This window comes from Linderina pennispora (assembly GCF_002104995.1).
Source record: "Linderina pennispora strain ATCC 12442 chromosome Unknown DL89scaffold_1, whole genome shotgun sequence".
NCBI lineage: Eukaryota > Fungi > Kickxellomycota > Kickxellomycetes > Kickxellales > Kickxellaceae > Linderina > Linderina pennispora.
In genome coordinates, this window is record NW_024468249.1 from 2368080 (window position 1) to 2384866 (window position 16787).

At 58.1% G+C, this 16787-nt stretch overlaps 4 protein-coding genes across 4 annotated transcripts; 2 read left to right on the forward strand and 2 right to left on the reverse strand.

Moving 5' to 3' along the window:
• Window positions 1-256: 256 nt before the first annotated feature.
• DL89DRAFT_264442 (small nuclear ribonucleoprotein) lies at window positions 257-718 on the forward strand. The gene is made up of 2 exons (XM_040886252.1): window positions 257-572; window positions 595-718. The coding sequence occupies exons 1-2, from the start codon at window positions 423-425 to the stop codon at window positions 685-687; spliced, it is 243 nt and encodes an 80-aa protein (XP_040747828.1). The 5' UTR covers window positions 257-422; the 3' UTR covers window positions 688-718.
• A 1-nt stretch (window position 719) lies between these two features.
• Window positions 720-1943, reverse strand: DL89DRAFT_232035 (3-phosphoserine/phosphohydroxythreonine aminotransferase; the record flags this gene model as incomplete). The annotated part of the gene is made up of 1 exon (XM_040884920.1): window positions 720-1943. A coding segment is annotated over exon 1 (1164 nt), but the record flags the coding sequence as incomplete, so codon positions are not given.
• Window positions 1944-4269: 2326 nt separating this feature from the next.
• DL89DRAFT_219250 (Prp-8-prov protein) lies at window positions 4270-15276 on the forward strand (the record flags this gene model as incomplete). The annotated part of the gene is made up of 4 exons (XM_040884382.1): window positions 4270-6531; window positions 7861-9678; window positions 11227-11805; window positions 12796-15276. The coding sequence occupies 4 exons, from the start codon at window positions 4270-4272 to the stop codon at window positions 15274-15276; spliced, it is 7140 nt and encodes a 2379-aa protein (XP_040747830.1).
• On the reverse strand, window positions 15268-16282 carry DL89DRAFT_264443 (uncharacterized protein). Its single transcript, XM_040886253.1, has one exon. It carries the CDS (start codon window positions 16213-16215, stop codon window positions 15316-15318), a length of 900 nt encoding a protein of 299 aa, XP_040747831.1. The 5' UTR covers window positions 16216-16282; the 3' UTR covers window positions 15268-15315.
• Between the last annotated feature and the right edge of the window lie 505 nt (window positions 16283-16787).

The window sequence follows — 16787 nt, forward strand, 5'->3', positions numbered from 1 at the left end:
GAAACAACTGGCGAAAATTCGCAGCCTTTACAGCCACGCATTATTCTTCTCTCGCATACGGCGGTTGCAACCTGGACGCTGCATTACGCAGGCGTAGGGAAGGGGGAAGGGTAGAATGGGCCAGTCCGGCAAGCCCTCTTTTCTGCCACCCCGCCCTTTTCCCCTCTACTGGTCATTTTGCCATAACGGGGAGATGACGTGCAGTAAAAGTGTTCAGAGCGCATATTCCGTTCGCACGTTATTTTTTGCATTCGTCTCCGTATCGTCTCCATCCCCTCGCATTCCCTCTGCTCTCTTTTTGTCGTCCGTGCATCCGCCTTTACGGAATGGGAATTTGCGTTCTTTGCTGATTACTACACATATCTCCAGCCCATTCCGATTACATTTCCTCCGCAAACAAATATCTCAGAAACATTCCAACCATGTCGACCAGAGTCCAGAAGGTGATGGTCAACCCCATCAACGTCATTTTCAAGTTCCTGCAGACCAAGGAGCGCGTCCAGATCTGGCTGTTTGAGCAGAAGACGCTGCGGCTCGAGGGCCGCATTCTGGGCTTCGACGAGTTCATGAATGTTCGTGCTCGATGACGCCGAGGAATTGCACACCAAGAAGGACACCAGAAAGCCGCTGGGCCGGGTAATGCTCAAGGGCGACAACATCACACTGATCCGCCAGGCAACCGTTTGAGTATAGCGAATAAAAAAGTTTATTTACTGGCGATTCTGCTCATAAAATGACAGCATGAACTGGACAACGGCCTGTGCGCCCTCGATGGTCATGGCGTTGTAGAGCGACACGCGGATTCCGCCGACGCTGCGGTGACCTTTGAGCTGGATCATGTTCTCCTGGGCCGCCTCAGCGACAAACTGCGCCTCCAGCTCCTTGGTCGGCAGATTAAACACAATGTTCATGCGGCTGCGATACTGCTTGTCGACCGGGCCCTTGAAGAACTCTGGGTGCGAATCAATAGTGTCATAGACGAGCTTGGCCCGCTCCTCGCGCAGCTCCTCGACCTTCTCCAGACCCAGGCTCTCGACCCACTTGAACACCAGCCCGCAGACATAGATCGTAAAGCACGGCGGCGTGTGCGGCAGCGAGCCAGCCTTGCTGTAGTACTGCCAGTCGAGCACTGATGGCAGAGCCCGCAGTACCTCCGGATCATCGTCGCGCTCAAGCAGGTCTTCGCGCACAATCGCAATGGTAACGCCGGCGGGCCCCATGTTCTTCTGCGCACCCGCAACGATCGCCCCGAAGCGCTTGATATCAATTGGCCGCGACATCATGTTGGACGACATGTCGCAGATCACGGGTACCGACGGATCAACCGCATCCACGACCGTCTCCGGCCTGCACTCAACGCCATTGACAGTCTCGTTGTCGCAGTAATACACAAACGCCGTCTCCTCGGGCTTTCCCAGCCGCCATTCGCTGACGGGCGGCACGCCAACGTACTTTCCCTCAACCCCGTCGATCACGGTGTTTATGTGACCGCCCAGCCGCTTGACCTCCTTCATGCCAGCCTTGGACCACGAGCCCGTGACGATATAGTCGCAGGACAGCGGCCGGCCCAGCTTTGCCTGCTTTGCGCGCACGGACTTGCTAGCGAAGAGGTTCAGGTAGGAGGCAGCGAACTCGCCAGTGCCGCCACCCTGTAGAAACACCACGGCGTAGTTGGCGGGGACGTCGAGGACACGGCGCAGCGTAGCCTCGGCCTCGCGGATGATCGCGTCATACGGCTTGGAGCGGTGCGACATCTCGAGGACCGACACGCCGGTGCCCTTGTAGTTGAGCAGATCACGCTGCACCTCCTCGAGCACAGATAGCGGCAGAGTCGAGGGGCCTGCAGAGAAGTTGAGGACGCGGTCGCTGGCGGGATTGATCATGTTCTGGACTACGTGGAGTGCTGGAAGAATGTGAAAATTGATTTCGGGAGAGAAAAGCACAGATATCGGAGCAGGGGCCGACAGTGTCGGGAACATTCGCCTTTTATAGGCGATTTTCTGCGGTATCGCTTTTTTGACTCACCAAAACGGCCGAGCTGGGCGTGTTAATTTTGGGGGACAGCGCAAAACCCGGGCCGTTATTTGGTAATGGCGCTGGGATGCGCACTTTGTTATCATAGCAGCACACAGTGTCTCAGAGACTGTGAGCATTAACACGGAACCCGCAGCATCATGGCGCCGGGCAGTCCGGGGTCTGAGCAATTACCACATCCGAGACAATATATCGCTGGTGAGTCAGCTCTGGTGCTTCTACGAGCTCAAGTGCACACACTGTACTAAGGTGGCTAAATGATAGTGCACCAGGCTCATGACTGCATGTGGCCGAACCTCAATCCTCTTTCGTCAGTCGCAAATACAAAATAGTTTATTGAAAACTCTATTCAGCGCTTGTACGGTACCTGGTAGTTGAGATACTCAGAGATTTGATCTGGATAATAGCTAACCACATCGTATTGTCCCATTGCAGCATCGCCTTCAGCAAGAACGCCTTTTGCACTGTCTAGCACCCCATCAGGCAGAGCAAGCCTAAGCAGAGATGGCAGCCCAGCCACCAGAATCTGCATTGCACTAAGGGATGGCACAGTTGGGATATGTACGATGCTGGAGAAAAGACAGAGAAACCGAACTGTATCGCTCCATATCTGACTGCACTGCACAGCTGGCCAATGTAATTCTGTGTCGTAAATTGCGCCGATGAGTAGCCACTGCAGGTGAGGAAGTTGTAGAAGGATGCCAACGAGCTGAATGAGGTATACCGGGAATTGGAGGGATAAGCTTTTCAACCCCATCAACATTGCGTCAGGAAGTGACACCGGTATGCTTGTGATGATAATAACTTCTGTATGCTGCACTGTGAACGGTTTCCTTAGCAATGTACAAGCAATCTGCCTGGTGGCAATTGCATCCTGCTCCTCATCATCCTCGATAAGAAATCTCACAGTCAGCATCTTTGGGATGGCAATTACTGGTACTACTTCCATATTCATCTGCCGGGCGAGTCCAATAATGATGACGCACGCAAGAGGTGCGTTTGCGAATAGCGTGTGGTTCCAAATCAACATGATTTCAGGAACCCGTTGATCAAGACTCTTTGGCCACAATGGCCATCTGTACTATTCCAGGCGACTGGCGCCACTACTTAGACGGGCACCTGCCCTTTCACCTGGCGATTCCTCCTTCCTTCTTTCATACAGCATATTTCATACGTTCAATATACGTCATGGAAAGGCGCCTGGAGAGTAAACGTGTTCCAGACAGCTGCAGGAGGCTGTCTATCCAAGTGTATCGTACCCGAGATACAACATACGCTACAAATCAATAGATGCATATCCGTTATCACGGAAAGTACTTCACTTGACAGTGCGAAGTAAAAACATATTTTTTTGGGTGTACTATATTTGAAAAGATAGCTTTGATTATGTTAGCAATGTATGTGAAAGAAACTCCTACGTGCTAACCTCTTGGTCGTAAAACCAACATTCCAACATGCAATGTATTGAAACATAATGAGGAAAAGGCTAGAAATAACTGGAAGTAATGAGCTTTCCTAATAAGTGAAAGGCAATAGCTAGTATATTCACCGTCTTCTAGCGTAGAGAGCTGTGCCAAAAATACCACTTTCGGTACCAATAGTGGTATTTTGGCAACTACAATGTATCTAGAAACGGGTATTGGTATTTAATATAGGTTATATTATCTTGTTTGATATACTTGATGTCTGAACGTAAGCCAAACTATACTTACCATCTTGCTGGGAGGTTGAGTCATCGTTTTGAATGGAAGAACAAATATTAGAAGAAATGCACTTGTAGGTTTGCGCAGAGGTATATAGGTGCTTCATTGCTGGTATCTGTTAAAAGATGTTCAGGATAAATTCAGTTGAAGAGGGGAGATGGCAGCTACCCTTCTCTTAGACATAGGGGCACCTTTTAAGTAGTGCGCCGGCCGTTTGTGGATCCGTTGCATGGAGTAGGGTGAGATGTAAATCACTCGCATAGACAAATCGTGCGGATATTGTAGTCGCTAACATGCGATTCCGCAGTTCCGACCTGGAGGAAGGAATCAACAGATGATCGCTTGATTTTCGGTGGTGGTGATTTGTATACTTTTTCACTGGCTGCGACTTTCTTCCGGCAACACGCAATTCCCAAGTGTGTTTTTTTCCCTCACCTTTGGAATCATTTCAGCGTTTCTTTGCTTCAATCAAGCAATTTATTTTATATTGTAAGGACTTTGATTGCAACCAAAGAGCAATTTCAACCAAACAATGACTGGTCGCGAAACGCGTGGGCATGGCGAGCAGCAGCTAGCGCCAACGGACGCGCAGTTCGTGCCGGTCGCGCCCTCTGAGTCAGAGCTAGACAAGAAGGCGCAGGAGTGGCGGGCACTGAACAGCAAGCGGTACGACACGAAGCGGCGGATGGGGTTTGCAGAGCAGGAGAAGGCCGACATGCCCGCTGAACACCTGCGCAAAATCATCAAGGACCACGGGGACATGAGCGCTCGCAAGTTCCGGCACGACAAGCGCGTCTACCTGGGAGCGCTGAAGTACGTGCCACATGCAGTGCTGAAGCTGCTGGAGAACATGCCGATGCCGTGGGAGCAGGTGCGCGAAGTACCGGTTCTGTACCATGTCACAGGCGCGATCACGTTTGTGAACCAGATTCCGTGGGTGATCGAGCCCGTGTATTTGGCGCAGTGGGGCACGATGTGGATTATGATGCGGCGTGAAAAGCGCGACCGCAAGCATTTTAAGCGCATGCGGTTCCCGCCGTTCGACGATGAGGAGGCGCCGCTGGATTATGGCGACAATCTGTTGGACGTCGAGCCGCTGGAGGCGATCCAGATGGAGCTGGACGAGGAGGACGATGCGCCGGTCATAAACTGGCTGTACGACAACATGCCGCTGGCTGATGAAGATGACGAGGACAGCGATAGCGACTCCGACGACGGGGACAAGCGCAAAGCCCCATTTAGGCGCGTCAACGGCACGTCGTACAAGCGCTGGCGGCTGGACTTGCCGGTGATGGCGAATCTGCACCGGCTGGCGGGGCAGCTGCTGTCAGACATGATTGATCCAAACTACTTTTATCTGTTCGACCTGAACTCGTTCATCACGGCCAAGTGCCTGAACATGGCGATTCCGGGCGGGCCAAAGTTTGAACCAATGTACCGCGACATCAACCCGGCAGACGAGGACTGGAACGAATTCAATGACATCAACAAGATCATCATCCGGCAGCCGATCCGCACCGAGTACAAGGTGGCGTTCCCGCACCTCTACAATTCGCTGCCGCGCAACGTGCGTGTGTCGGCGTACCACACGCCGGCCGTGCAGTATGTGAAGCCAGACGATCCAGACCTGCCGGCGTTCTACTTTGATCCGGTGATCAACCCGATCTCGTCGCGCAGCCTGGTGTCGCAGTTCCAGGATGACGCGCGCGCAGTGGAGGACGAGATTTTTGGTGACGGCGATGAGGATGACGAGTTTGTGCTGCCAGAGCACGCATCGGCGTTCCTGGAGGACACACCGTTGGAAACAGATAACACGGCTAACGGAATTGCCCTGTACTGGGCGCCGCACCCGTTCAGTGCTCGGTCGGGACGCACACGGCGCGCCGAGGACGTGCCGCTGGTGAAGGACTGGTACATGGAGCGGTGCCCGCAGGGGATGCCGGTCAAGGTGCGGGTGTCGTACCAGAAGCTGCTGAAGAACTACGTGCTGAATGCAATCCGGACGCAGCCGCCCAAGGCGCAGCGCAAAAAGTACCTGTTCCGGCAGTTCAAGGCCACAAAGTTCTTCCAGTCGACTGAGATCGACTGGGTGGAGGCCGGACTGCAGGTGTGCCGGCAGGGGCACAACATGCTGAATCTGCTGATCCACCGCAAGAGCCTCAATTATCTGCACCTGGACTACAACTTCAACCTGAAGCCAGTCAAAACGCTGACCACCAAGGAGCGCAAGAAGAGCCGCTTCGGCAATGCGTTCCACTTGTGCCGCGAGATCCTGCGGCTGACCAAGCTGATTGTCGACTCACACGTGCAGTACCGACTCGGCAACGTCGATGCGTTCCAGCTCGCCGACGGGCTGCAGTACCTGTTTGCGCACGTGGGACAGCTCACGGGCATGTACCGGTACAAGTACCGGCTGATGCGGCAGATTCGGGCGTGCAAGGATTTGAAGCACGTGATCTACTCCAACGCCAACAAGGGCATCGGCAAGGGCCCAGGCATCGGGTTCTGGGCGCCGGGCTGGCGCGTCTGGCTGTTCTTCCTGCGCGGCATCGTGCCGCTGCTGGAGCGCTGGCTGGGCAATCTGCTGGCGCGGCAGTTCGAGGGCCGGCACTCCAAGGGCATCGCAGCGTCAGTGACCAAGCAGCGCGTGGACTCGCACTTTGACCTGGAGCTGCGGGCAGCCGTCATGCACGATATCCTCGACATGATGCCCGAGGGCATCCGCGGCAACAAGAGCAAGGTCATTCTGGCGCATCTGTCGGAGGCCTGGCGGTGCTTTGCGCCCGAGACGCGCGTCCGCATGGCCGATGGCAGCGTTAAGGAGGCCAGGCATGTGGGCGTGGGCGACCTAGTGCTGGGTGCCGACGGCCAGGCGCTGCCGGTCAAGGCTACGATGGGCGGGTTCGATGCCATGTATGAGGTGGGCATAGTGCAGTCTCAGGAGGTCGGGTTCACATGCAACTCGCGCCATGACCTGGTGCTGGTCAGCCCCGAGTACGATCGCGTGAGTCTGCTCCACCACCCCGCGCAGCAGCGCTTTGAGGTGCACTACGCCGACGTCGTGCCGTTCGAGGACCAGACCGTAATGGCCGATGTGCTGCGGTCGACCAGCCGCGTGTTCTCGTACGCGCAGAGCATGGGTGCTGACCAGCAGTTCGTCAGCGCAGATACTGCGCGTGCTGCTGCCGAGGCATTCAGGCTGGAGCGCGAAGCCGTGGGTTCGGTGACGTGGACAGTCGCCACAGCTGCCTTTGCCAAGTTTGCGTCTACCCATCCGGCTGAAGCCAGTGCCTATCGCATGGTGCGCGCAAAGTGCATTGATCTACCGGCCACTGCCCCCTCCGCAAGGAAAATAGACATTGCAGCGCTTATTACCGAGCTGGTGACGCCCTTGCCCGGCACCCCCATGCCAACCGCCGCCGACGTGTGCTATCTTCTCGGCTTGCACATGGCCAGTGGCAGCGCATCCCAGGCGTCTTTCTCCATTAAGGCAAAGGTAGGCAGCATAGTTGACTACCTGCAGGGGATTGCGGGCTCGATGGGGCTGGTGGCCAAGTGTGTTGATCAATCTGGTGCCAGCCAAGAGTGTGTAAGTCTGGCTCCGGCAGACGAAGGCCGAGAGAACGCGCTGCTTGCTGTGTTCCGCCGCATGGGATACCTGGCAACCGGCGGGCCTCTGGCAACAGAGGCGCTGGTTATGAATCTGCTGGCGCTGAGCGCAGAGGTGCGGCGCTCGGTTCTCGGCGGCCTCATTGACGGAAACGGCTCTGCCGCGCTGTGTGCTGACTGCAAGCAGCCGGGCGCATACAAGCTGACGCAGAGCGTGGAGGCGGAGGGCAGCGGGCAGATGGTAGATCTGGCACAGCACCTGGCACGCAGCCTGGGGCTGACCTGCGATATCACTGGAGACGGCCAGGCAGAGCGGAGCTGCTTGATAGGCGGTGCTGATGTGCATCTGGTTGCGTGCCACCAGCAGAGACTCGCCAAACATGCATGCGCGCAGCATCACGTGCAGTTCTCAGTAAGAAAGATCAGCGACCATGGGGAGTACGTGGGCTTCGAGCTCGGCGGCTCGGCGCTGTTTCTGCTGGAGAACTGGCTGGTGGTGCACAACTGCTACAAGGCGAACATTCCGTGGCAGGTGCCCGGCATGCCGCAGGCGGTGGAGAACATGATTCTGCGGTACGTCAAGTCCAAGGCCGACTGGTGGATGTCAGTGACGCACTACAACCGTGAGCGGATCCGGCGTGGCGCCACAGTGGATAAGGCGATTGCGCGGCGGAACTGCGGGCGGCTGACGCGCATGTGGCTCAAGGCCGAGCAGGAGCGCCAGCGCAGCTACCTGAAGGACGGACCGTATGTGAGCGCCGAGGAGGCCGTGGCCATATACACCACGGCGGTCCACTGGCTCGAATCGCGGCGGTTCGCGCCGATCCCGTTCCCGCCGCTATCGTACAAGCATGACCCGAAACTGCTGGTGCTGGCGCTGGAGCGGCTGCGCGAGTCGTATTCGGTACAGGGCCATTTGACGTCGTCGCAGCGTGAGGAGCTCGGGCTGATCGAGCAGGCGTTTGATGCACCGCACGAGGCCCTGAACCGCATCAAGCGGCTGCTGCTGACGCAGCGTGCGTTCAAGGAGGTTGGGATTGAGTTCATGGACATGTACTCGCACATGATCCCGGTGTATGACGTTGAGCCGCTGGAGAAAATCACCGATGCGTATCTGGACCAGTACCTGTGGTACGAGGCTGATAAGCGCCGGCTGTGGGCGCCGTGGATCAAGCCTGCCGACTCGGAGCCGGCGCCACTGCTGGTGTACAAGTGGTGCCAGGGCATCAATAACCTGGACGGCGCCTGGCAGACTAGCAACGGCGAGTGCACGGTGATGCTGGAGGCCACGTTGGCCAGCGTCTTTGACAAGATCGACCTGACGCTGCTGAACCGCCTGCTGCGGCTGATCCTGGATCACAATCTGGCTGACTACATGACGGCCAAAAACAACGTGGTGCTGAGCTTCAAGGACATGAACCACGTGAACTCGTACGGCCTGATCCGCGGCCTGCAGTTCGCGCCATTCATGTTCCAGTTCTACGGCATGATCCTGGATCTGCTGATCCTGGGGCTGCAGCGCGCGTCCGAGTTCGCCGGGCCGGCCAACGCGCCCAATGACTTTTTGCAGTTCAAGGACGTTGAGACCGAGCGGCGCCATCCGATCCGCATGTACATGCGGTACATTGACCGGATCTACATGCTGTTGCGGTTCGATGATGCGGAGGATTCGCGTGAGTTGGTGCAGCGTTTCCTGACAGAGAACCCGGACCCGAACAACGAGAACGTGGTCGGATACAACAACAAGCGGTGCTGGCCGCGCGACTCGCGCATGCGGCTGATGAAGCACGACGTGAACCTGGGGCGGGCGGTGTTCTGGGACATCAAGAACCGGATCCCGCGATCTCTGACGACCATCGACTGGGACGAATCCGACACATTCGTGTCCGTGTACTCGCAGGACAATCCGAACCTGCTGTTCGACATGGCCGGATTCGAGGTGCGAATTCTGCCAAAGGCCAGGCAGCTGGGCGAACCGCAGGCATTGCAGGACGGGTCGTGGGCACTGGTGGACGACCGCACCAAGGAGCGCACGGCGACCGCGTTTTTGCGCGTGGACGATGCGTCGATGCAGCGGTTCAATAACCGCATCCGCCAGATCCTGATGTCCTCGGGCAGCACCACGTTCACCAAGATCGCCAACAAGTTCAACACGGCGCTGATCGGTCTGATGACTTACTACCGCGAAGCGGTGGTGCATACGCGCGAGCTGCTGGATCTTTTGGTCAAGGCCGAGACCAAGATCCAGGCGCGCATTATGCTTGGCCTCAACTCCAAAGACAGCAACCGTATGCCGCCGGTGATCTTTTACTGCTACGGCGCCGGCCACCGCGTGCGCATGGCCGACGGCTCGTCCAGGGCCATCGAGCACGTGCGCGTGGGCGACCAGGTGCTGGGCGATGACGGTCTGGCGCGTGATGTCGCCGAGACCATGTCGGGCTCAGCGCCGCTGTTCCGCGTCTCTCTGGCGCGGCCGCAGCCCGACAGCGACGATCTGCACGTGCCCGGCTACGAAGTTGCGCCCATAGTGCGCACCGCCAGCAGCATCTCCGTGCCCAGCATCTGCTCGGGCATGTCAGGCAGCGACTCGGGCGACAGCCTCGACGAGCTGCTGTACGACGATGCGTTCCTGTGCAATGAAAAGCACCGGCTGGCAATCGAGGTCTCTGCTGACTGGTCCGTGCGCGAGCGTGCCAGCCGCACCGGTCTGTCGCCGTGGTGCAGCACCGGCGCATTCGTTGTAGCCGTGACGGAACTGCAATTCGATCCGGCCCTGGGATTCACGCGGCCAGTTTCTGCTGAGCACGTGTTCGAGTACAACTCTGACTTCTTCGGGCTGGCCGACAACGGCAAGCAACTGGCAAGACACCATGCCGAACAGCACGTGCACGAGACGCGTCGCATCGCCATGCAGCATGGCGCCATGCCCGATTGCGTCTACGTCATGCATGACAAGCAAAAGGCCGCGTTCCGCGTCATCTCCAACAACTACCCGCCACACCTGACCCCGCCCTGCCGCGCCTTCTACTATGGAGCTGTGCCCATGCGCGCGTCGCACTTTGTCTTCAGCTCCAAGCAGGACGCGCACAGCGCCGCGGTGGCCACGAAGGTGGAGTCGGTTACGTGGCTCGTCTCTCTCTGCGACTACCTCGCCTACGTCCGCCGCATGGCTGTGATCGGCCAAACGCCGGTGCCCTGCCGGATGCGCTACGGCGCCCGCGTCACTGCCTGGCCAGAGCAACGCCCCGGCGGTCTGGTTGCGGTTTTGGCGCGTGCCTCCCCGACCGCATTGACGATGCCGGCTACCAGCTACGCGAGCTGGGCATTTGGCCGCTGGCTGTCGTGCGGATGCAATGACCGGGCAGTCTGTGAGCCAGGCCACGACTCGCCACTGCTCATGCATGCGATTGAGTCGCTGGGGCTGACGAAGCTGCCGCATGGTGCAGTGCCCGAGTCATTGCGCGAGCTCCTGGTGGCCGAGTCGCTGGAGGTGCGGTCGGCAGTTCTGGCGGGCATTCTGGATGGCCATGGCAAGCCCATGGCCAATGGATATGTGGCGGTGGTCATGGCGATGGCGTGCGAGCCGGTGTTGCGGCTTGTGTATGAGATTGCCAGGTCACTCGGCCTGGAGGTGACGTCGCGCCGCAGTCTCTCGCACGGCGCCGTGTATGCGCGCGGCGACCTCTCCTGCCTGCCGTGTGTTTCGTCTGTGTGCTCGCGCAGTCTGGCGCGGCGCCCGCCGCCCACGCCCACCACGGCCCTGTTTGAGGTGTCGATGCAGCCTGAGCGCAGCGGCGACTACCATGGCTTCCAGGTAGCCAGCGGCCAGTCGCCGCTGTTCTGCCACGCGGACTTTGCCGTGGGCGCGAACTGCCCGAAGGAGCTGGGCGGCCTGGGCATGCTGTCCATGGGCCATGTGCTGATTCCGCAGTCGGACCTGCGGTGGTCCAAGCAAACCAACACGGGCGTGTCGCATTTCCGCGCTGGCATGTCGCACGCTGAGGGCCAACTGATTCCGAATCTGTTCCGGTACATTCTGCCGTGGGAGAGCGAGTTCACCGACTCGCAGCGCGTCTGGGCCGAATACGCACTGAAGCGCCAGGAGGCCAATGCCCAGAACCGCCGCTTGACACTCGAGGACCTCGAGGACTCGTGGGATCGTGGCATCCCGCGCATCAACACACTGTTCTCCAAGGACCGCCACACGCTGGCCTACGATAAGGGATGGCGGCTGCGCACCGAATGGAAGCAGTACCAGTTGCCCAAGGCCAACCCGTTCTGGTGGACGCATGCCAAGCACGACGGAAAGCTCTGGCAGCTCAACAACTACCGCACCGACATGATCCAGGCCCTGGGCGGTGTCGAGTGCATTCTCGAGCACTCACTCTTCCGCGGCACCTATTACCCGACCTGGGAGGGGCTGTTCTGGCAGCAGCAGTGCTTTGCCCGCGGCACCCAGGTCATGATGGCTGACGGCACGTCGCGCGCGGTTGAGCTGATTGCTAAGGGGGACCTGTTGATGGGCGACGACTCGGCTCCACGCGTTGTCGGCAGCCTGGTATATGGCCCGTTCGGCGATATGCACGTATTGCGCATCCCGTGCTGGGGTAATGCCGGCACCACTGTCACTGCCAACCATATCCTGGTCCTTGCATCAGTCGACTCGCCCGCCAACATCGTCGAGTGTACCGTCAGCGAGTTCGTTGATCTGCCAAGCGCCGCCCAGGCCAAGTTCCGCATGCTCAGCACCCGGATCAGCTACCCTGCTGCATCAGACTCCAAGCTCCCCATCGACCCCCTGCTTCTAGGCATGCAGTTGGCGCTAAGTGCTGGCGGGCAGTCGGCCACTCGCCGCTGCCAGCAGATTCTCGCCGATTACACCACGCCAAGCCATGTCTCGGAGCTTGTTGCCTGCAGTGGCCTGGTCTGCAGTGGCCAGAGCGGTCCCGAGGTCATTGAGAGGCTCACAGCAACCAAGACCGCCCGGCCAACCATTCCTGGTGCCTTCCGCACGCACTCCAGCCCGCTGGTACGTGCGCTGGTCTTTGTTGGCGCGTGCTTCGCCTCTGGCCAGACTGCGCTGATTGACAATACGTTCACTGCCACCGCGCGCTGCAGCTCAGGGCTTGCTCAGGACTTGCACACGCTGCTGATCGCCCTGGGCCTGCCAGCAACGCTGACAGTGCGCGACCAGCACAGCACAGTCCGGGTCAAGCTCTCTGGCGTCGACTATGTGCCGTCTATCGCACAGCATCCCGCGCTATTTGCAGCCGCGATTTTGGCACGCCCACCACCTTCCAGTGCCTTGAATTTCGTCGAGTTTGCCGTGGAAAAGGCTGCAACGGAGCCGTACTTTGGGTTCACTGTTTCTGGTGCCAACCAGCGGTTTGTGCTAGCCAATGGTCTGATCACGCACAACTCGGGCTCGTTCTCGGGTGCCATGGGGCAGCGACAGCTGACGAATGCGCAGCGCTCCGGTCTGAACCAGATCCCGAACCGGCGCTTCACTTTGTGGTGGTCGCCAACAATCAACCGCGCAAACGTCTACATTGGCTTCCAAGTGCAGCTCGATCTAACAGGTATCTTCATGCACGGCAAACTGCCGACCCTGAAGATCTCGTATGTGAGTCTGTTCCGCAGCCACGCCTGGCAGAAATCCCACGAAAGCCTGATTCTCGACCTCTGCCAGGTGCTCGACAATGAGCTCGAGCCGTTGCAAATCGAGACGGTGCAGAAGGAGGCCATTCATCCGCGCAAGTCATACAAGATGTCGAGCTCGGCTGCAGACATTACCTGCTTCGCCTCGTACAAGTGGCCAGTCTCGACACCCAGCCTTTTGACGGACGCCCGTGACCGCATGGATGCCGGCACCACGCAGAAGTACTGGATTGATGTGCAGCTGCGCTGGGGCGACTACGACTCGCATGATATTGAGCGGTATACGCGCGCCAAGTTCTTCGACTACACCAGTGACGGCGTCAGCATCTACCCGTCGCCAACGGGCCTGATTATCGGCGTCGACCTTGCCTACAACATGTACTCGGCCTACGGCAACTGGATCCCCGGAATGAAGCCATTGATGCAGCAGGCCATGGCCAAGATCATGAAAGCCAGTCCGGCCCTGCACGTGGTGCGCGAGCGCATCCGCAAGGCCCTGCAGCTGTTCTCAAGCGAGGCCACGGAAAGCTACCTGAACAGCACCAATTATGCCGAGCTGTTCTCGCACCAGACGTGTTGGTTCATCGACGACACTAACGTCTATCGCGTCACCGTGCAGAAGACCTTTGAGGGCAATTTGACCACCAAGCCAATTAACGGCGCCCTGACCATCCTTAACCCGCGTACCGGCCAGCTCTTCGTCAAGGTCATTCACACATCGGTGTGGGCAGGCCAAAAGCGCCTTGGCCAGCTGGCCAAATGGAAGACCGCTGAGGAGACCGGCGCCCTGGTGCGCTCACTGCCGGTCGAAGAGCAGCCGAACCAGCTGATTGTCTCGCGCAAGGGCATGCTCGATCCACTCGAGGTCACAATGCTGGACTTCCCCAACATCACCATCCGCGGCAGCGAAATGCAGCTGCCACTGCAGGCACTGCTCAAGGTTGAGAAGCTCGGCGACATGATCCTCAAGGCCACCGAGCCCAAGATGACGATGTGGACCTGCTACGACAACTGGCTGGCGACCGTCTCTCCCTACACGGCGTTCTCGCGTCTAGTCCTGATCTTGCGCGCCCTGCACATCAACAACGAGCGCGCCAAGATCATCCTGCGGCCCGACAAGCACACGGTGACTGAGCCGCACCACCTGTGGCCGACGCTGACGGACGAGCAGTGGATCAAGGTCGAGAACCAACTCAAGGACCTGATTCTGGCAGACTACGGCAAGAAGAACAACGTCAATGTGGCCTCCCTGACAGCCTCCGAGATCCGCGACATCATCCTGGGTATGGAGATCCAGGCGCCCTCGCAGCAGCGCCAGCAGATCGCCGAGATCGAAAAGCAGGCGCGCGAGCAGGCCCAGATGACCGCCGTTACCACTAAGACGCAGAACGTCCACGGCGACGAGATCGTCGTCACCACCACCAGCAACTACGAGTCGCAGACCTTCGCTTCCAAGACCGAGTGGCGCCTGCGTGCCATCGCTGCGCAGAACCTGCCGCTGCGTACCAAGCACCTGTATGTCAACAATGACGATATCAGCGACATGGCGTGCACATACGTGCTGCCCAAAAACCTGCTCAAGCGCTTTATCACCATTGCTGATCCACGCACCCAGATCGCCGGCTACCTGTTCGGTGTCTCGCCCAAGGAGAACGAGCAGGTCAAGGAAATCCGCGCCATTGCCATGGTCCCGCAGTGGGCCACCCATCAGCAAGTCCATTTGCCCGACAAGATGCCGGACCACGAGTACCTGCGCGGCCTCGAGCCGCTCGGCTGGCTCCACACCATGCCCAACGAGCTCCCGCACCTGGCCCCGCAGGACGCCACCCTCCATGCCCGCACCTTGGCCCGCACTGCCGAGATCCCGCGCGCCCGCTGGGACGGCGAAAAGACCATCGTCATGACCTGCGCCTTCACCCCTGGCTCCTGCTCGCTGGCCGCCTACAAGCTCACCCCGCAGGGCTTCGAGTGGGGCCGCAACAACCAGGACATGCAGTCTGCCAGCCCCGATGGCTTCTCGCCCGCCTGCTTCGAGCGCGTCCAGATGCTGCTCTCCGACCGCTTCATGGGCTTCTTCATGGTGCCCGATGATGACGGCATCTGGAACTACAACTTCATGGGCCCCGCCCACAGGGCCGACATGTCGTATGGCCTCCAGCTCGACGTGCCCCGCGACTTCTACGACGAAATGCACCGTCCCAGCCACTTCATGAACTTTGCCGAGATGGAGGGCGGTGTCGAAGACGTCGATCTGGAAGACGAGTTTGCCTAACTTTTTTTCTTAAATGCTTCACTTTTCTTCAACAAAAAATTAAGCTGCTTGCTTCTTCCGCGACGCGCGCTCCATCGGCACCGTGGTGGCCGCGGGCGGGTACCCAGCATACGTGGCTGCATTGGAGACGAATGCGAACCGCCGCTGCGGCGGCAGCGTGCCCGAATACAGCTCGTCGTACGCCAACAGCTCACTCACCGCACGCGCAATCTCAGTACCTGGCGGCCGCACGTCTTTCGGCCTCTGGGCGCCAATAACGCGCGCCAAATTCCGCTGCAGCCTATCCGCCACTTGCTGCTCCTCCTTGCTGATCGTGGCCATGTCCCCGCTATCCGCGCGCTGCTCCTGGAACTCTGCCAGCCGTATTAGCATTTCTCGGTTCTCTGCCAAAATCGTCTGCGCGGTCTCCGGTCCCGTCATCAGCTCTTCCGGCACCGCCAGGCCCAACTCCCGCAAAACTGCCGGCGATGGCGGCTCCACGGAATCTGCATTATCGCCCAGAACCCTGTGTGCAATCGCCAATGCCTCGTCGGCGCTGACCCCTGCATCTTCCTGCCTCGCCTTCAGATGCTGCACTACTGGGACATCGCGGTCGCGCAGAGTCATGGTGGACGAGTCGCGTGTTGGCAGGAAGCTATTGAACATGCTCGATACGTCTTCCGTGGGCAATGTCACCGGAGCAGCCGTGTCCTGGCGACTGCCTGGCGCGTGCGCTTTCGGTAAATAGTCCTTGAGCGTTTGTGGTTTCGGCTCGATCGACGACGGATGGATGTTAATGTACTGAAGCCCCTCGGGCAGATCAGGCAGCGGCTTGCCATCGGGCACAAAGATTGGGTCGGAGAACAGAAACACGGTTTGCGCGCGCCGCAGAAGCGCTATGAACTTGCCCTTGGCTGGTATGTGCTTGCCATTAGGCATTTCTGCTGGCGTCTGTGTCATTTTTTTTTGTTCTGGGAAACTAATGACGCTGTGGTGGAATTGAGGTGTGGAGAAGAGTTGGGGTGAGTTGGACAAAATCCGAGAATCGGCAAAAATCACCTTAGTTTTATCAATATTCGCGGATCACCAACAGGAACTGTTGTGGGAGGGCTGCAATTGCCTATATTTTCTGGCAATACACCTTTGGCAGCACCATGTAAAGCTATTCAACATGAAGCATTCTGCTGAAAATTGTTTCTTCAGAATACCACATATCAACACTCATGGTTCTGCTACCGATATACTGCACCCCCAAAGCTATCATGAGACCAAAATTGCCCTATACCACCAAGGCGTCGAGGTGAGCTATCCACATGTAGCTGGTACTCAAAGAGCTACCTCATCCTTAGACGTATTGCTATATGAAACATGTCCATATACTACAAATCCATCATACCAAATCTGTTTATCTGTCTTTGTCACTAACTGCAGGATTTATGTATTGTCAAAGCATACATTTGCAGCCACAGCAGCAATCACATCTTTTCAGCCCTGTTAATTTTCCTTTGTGGCCAGGCATATTCGGATGTGTT

Bases quoted from the DNA above. Each gene is read 5' to 3' on its own strand.
- DL89DRAFT_264442 (XM_040886252.1), top strand. From the start codon at position 423: ATGTCGACCAGAGTCCAGAAGGTGATGGTCAACCCCATCAACGTCATT.
- DL89DRAFT_264443 (XM_040886253.1), bottom strand. From the start codon at position 16,215: ATGACACAGACGCCAGCAGAAATGCCTAATGGCAAGCACATACCAGCC.